The sequence below is a fragment of the Ailuropoda melanoleuca genome, chromosome 12 (genome assembly GCF_002007445.2).
Source record: "Ailuropoda melanoleuca isolate Jingjing chromosome 12, ASM200744v2, whole genome shotgun sequence".
In the NCBI taxonomy this organism is placed as follows: domain Eukaryota; kingdom Metazoa; phylum Chordata; class Mammalia; order Carnivora; family Ursidae; genus Ailuropoda; species Ailuropoda melanoleuca.
This window is the reverse complement of record NC_048229.1, coordinates 30,591,605-30,594,050: the sequence shown is the minus strand read 5'-3', so window position 1 is coordinate 30,594,050 and position 2,446 is coordinate 30,591,605. Positions and strand designations below refer to the sequence as shown.

Below are 2,446 nucleotides of genomic sequence, written 5' to 3'. Positions count from 1 at the left end.
TTCCTAGGCCATCCCTCCCCCTCCCTTACCAACCAAGGATTTGCTCCCTGTCGGTGTAGTTTTCCCTTTCTGGAATAAATCTGCCTATTTAAAAACCTTAAGAATTGCATGGGAGCCTGGGTGGCTCAATGGGTCGAGGGCCTGACCCTTGATTTCAGCTCAGGGCATGATCTCAGGGTCATGAGATCGAGCCCTGCGTGGTGCCCTGAGTTGGACCTTAAGATTCTCTCCCTCTCCCTCTGCTCTTCCCCAGTTTTCTGTGTGCCCTCCGTGAGCCAGTTGAGGCTAGAGCCCCTTAGGAAAACCCCGCTGGAGGTAAGCCCTGCCTCCCTTCTTCCTCTCAACTTTAGACCAGTGTCTACGGAACCTCTGCTGAGAAAACCTTTTTTTCCACTTCCTTCTCTCCCTTCAGCTGCTGTAGCTGAAGCTGTGGTCAGACTCTTGCTTCCTCTCCCTGTCGCCTTTGAAACCTCAAAGGAGCGAGGACCTTGGCACGCAGCCCGTCGCCTCCCCACAAAGGGTGTTTCGAAGGGCTCATGAATCAGTGGGATTTGTGTTTCTTGTGGAAACCAAGGTGCAAGATTGGGACTCCGTGAAGCTTTTATTTGGGGTGGGGGGTGGTCTGAACGCACATGAGCAAGACTGGGGGGTGCTGAGAAAGAACTGGAAGGACCCAGGGGTGGTTGTGGGCTCTTGAGAAAGAGGCTGAGGATTGGGGGTGTTTAGGGACCAAGGGGATGACTTAGAACACACTAGGTATAAAGGGTTGGGTGGGAGTTTGTTAAGGGGGAGAGGTCTATGGGGTACCAGTGTGGGAATTCTTGGGGGGGGAAGGGTATAGGGGATGGGAGGAAGGGTGGGCTGGGGCTGGGAAGGTCTCTGGAGATGGCTGACTTCTAAGTGAACTTGGGTTCTGCTACAGCTTTGAGCAGTGTGACTTCGGGCAAGTGTGTTTTCTCAGACTCAGTGGGCTGTTCTGTGAAATGGGTACAAGCGTCCCCCTCCCAGGACTGTGACCAGGACACGAGAACCATAGATTGACAGGTCCAGACAGCAAGGGCTCCTTGAATGTCAGCTGCAACCAGTTTCCAGGGATTGGGCTCCTAAGAGTAGGGTGGGAGGGCCCTTAGCGACAAAAGGAAGGTTCTAGAAGCGTTTAGGGGAGCAAATTCTGGATGTGGGGGGCTCCCCAGGGTGCAACGATGACACCGCCCACTCTCCTGCTACAACCTTCCTCTGCAGCCAGAGGCACCAGACAGCTTCAGCAAAGGGCAGTGAAGGATACTTCCTGGTACTCTGAATCGGGTCTGGGCATTAGATGAGAACTTTTACTTTTACAGAAGTGAAAAGGTAGAGATCATTCACTGAACAGAACAGTATGTGCACTGAGAGGTCACGCTGGTTGAAAACACTTGTGTGTGTACCTATGCAGAGAAAGATCTGGAAGGACAGAACCTAGGTATGGCTCGGGAAGGCAGGAATGCTAAGGCTTGATCTTTTTGATTTCTGCTTGACTCTATGTTCTGCCTCGCACACTGCCCAGGGGTTGCTTTTGGGAGTCAGTGGTCATTAAAACAAAACTCTGAGAGCTGCCCCTGTGCTCCTAGCCCGGCCAACTGCAGGCAGGCCCGCCAGGCCCCACGCTCCACAGCTTCCTTGCCCCTGCAGGCTCTGCTCCTCACCCCTGCCAGGTCCTGTGGCCCCGGCAGCCTATGCAAGCCTCTGGCTGGCTTTCTTCTTGCTCTTGGCCTTCCTGCAGTCAAGTGTCAGGAGGGCTCCTGACTGCCTTCTCTAGACTGGAGCCAGCTGCTCGCTCTCACCACATTCTGCCTCCTTGGGGTGTCCTACCACACTGTACTTTGAGACTGGCATTCCGGGACATCTCACGGGCTTTGGCAGAACTCAAAAAGATGCGAGGGGATTTCTGCTTAGCCTGTTCGAGTGGCGCCTTTGTACGCTCTCGCTTCGGACTCTCACTTCTGGCCACTCTTACCCAGTGTTAACGCTGCGCCAGTGCGTTCAGTTCAGATTTTATTCCTAACGTCAGACCACCTTTAACATAATTCGCCCGCGCCTTTGATTCCGGGCTCCGGGCTCCGCAGCAGGCACACGCTGGAGGGCTGACTGGGGGCCCAGGGCTCCAGCGTGGCCAATGAAGGCACCACAAGGCCAGTGAGTCCAAGCCCGTTTATTTGGTCTCCTGTGCATTCAGGCCTGCATCACCGGCCTCGACTTCTCAGCCTGCAGCTTCACTCCCGAGCCCGCGAAGCCTGTGCCGCCCTGGGGAGGTGGGGACAAGGCCAAAGTGGGGGCAGGTCGGGCTGCCGGGGCGGTGAGGGGAGTTCTAAACCCGGTAAGGTGAGGCAGGACCCCCGTAGAAGGGCAGGGGCGGGGCGTGGAGAAGGCTGGCCTCCCGGGAGGGGGCGGGGTCCCGGGGAGGTGGGGG

The 2,446-nt window shown here is 56.1% G+C and overlaps 1 protein-coding gene across 2 annotated transcripts in view; it reads right to left on the bottom strand.

Annotated features, from left to right (window-relative positions):
- Positions 1-2,014: 2,014 nt before the first annotated feature.
- Positions 2,015-2,446, bottom strand: part of NOSIP (nitric oxide synthase interacting protein) — a 12,870-nt gene continuing 12,438 nt past the window's right edge. For both annotated transcript variants that reach the window (XM_002917836.4, XM_034637998.1), the window contains exon 9: positions 2,015-2,280. In XM_002917836.4, coding sequence (XP_002917882.2) covers positions 2,209-2,280 — 72 coding nt within the window. In that variant the 3' untranslated portion in view covers positions 2,015-2,208. The remainder of the gene's footprint in view (positions 2,281-2,446) is intronic.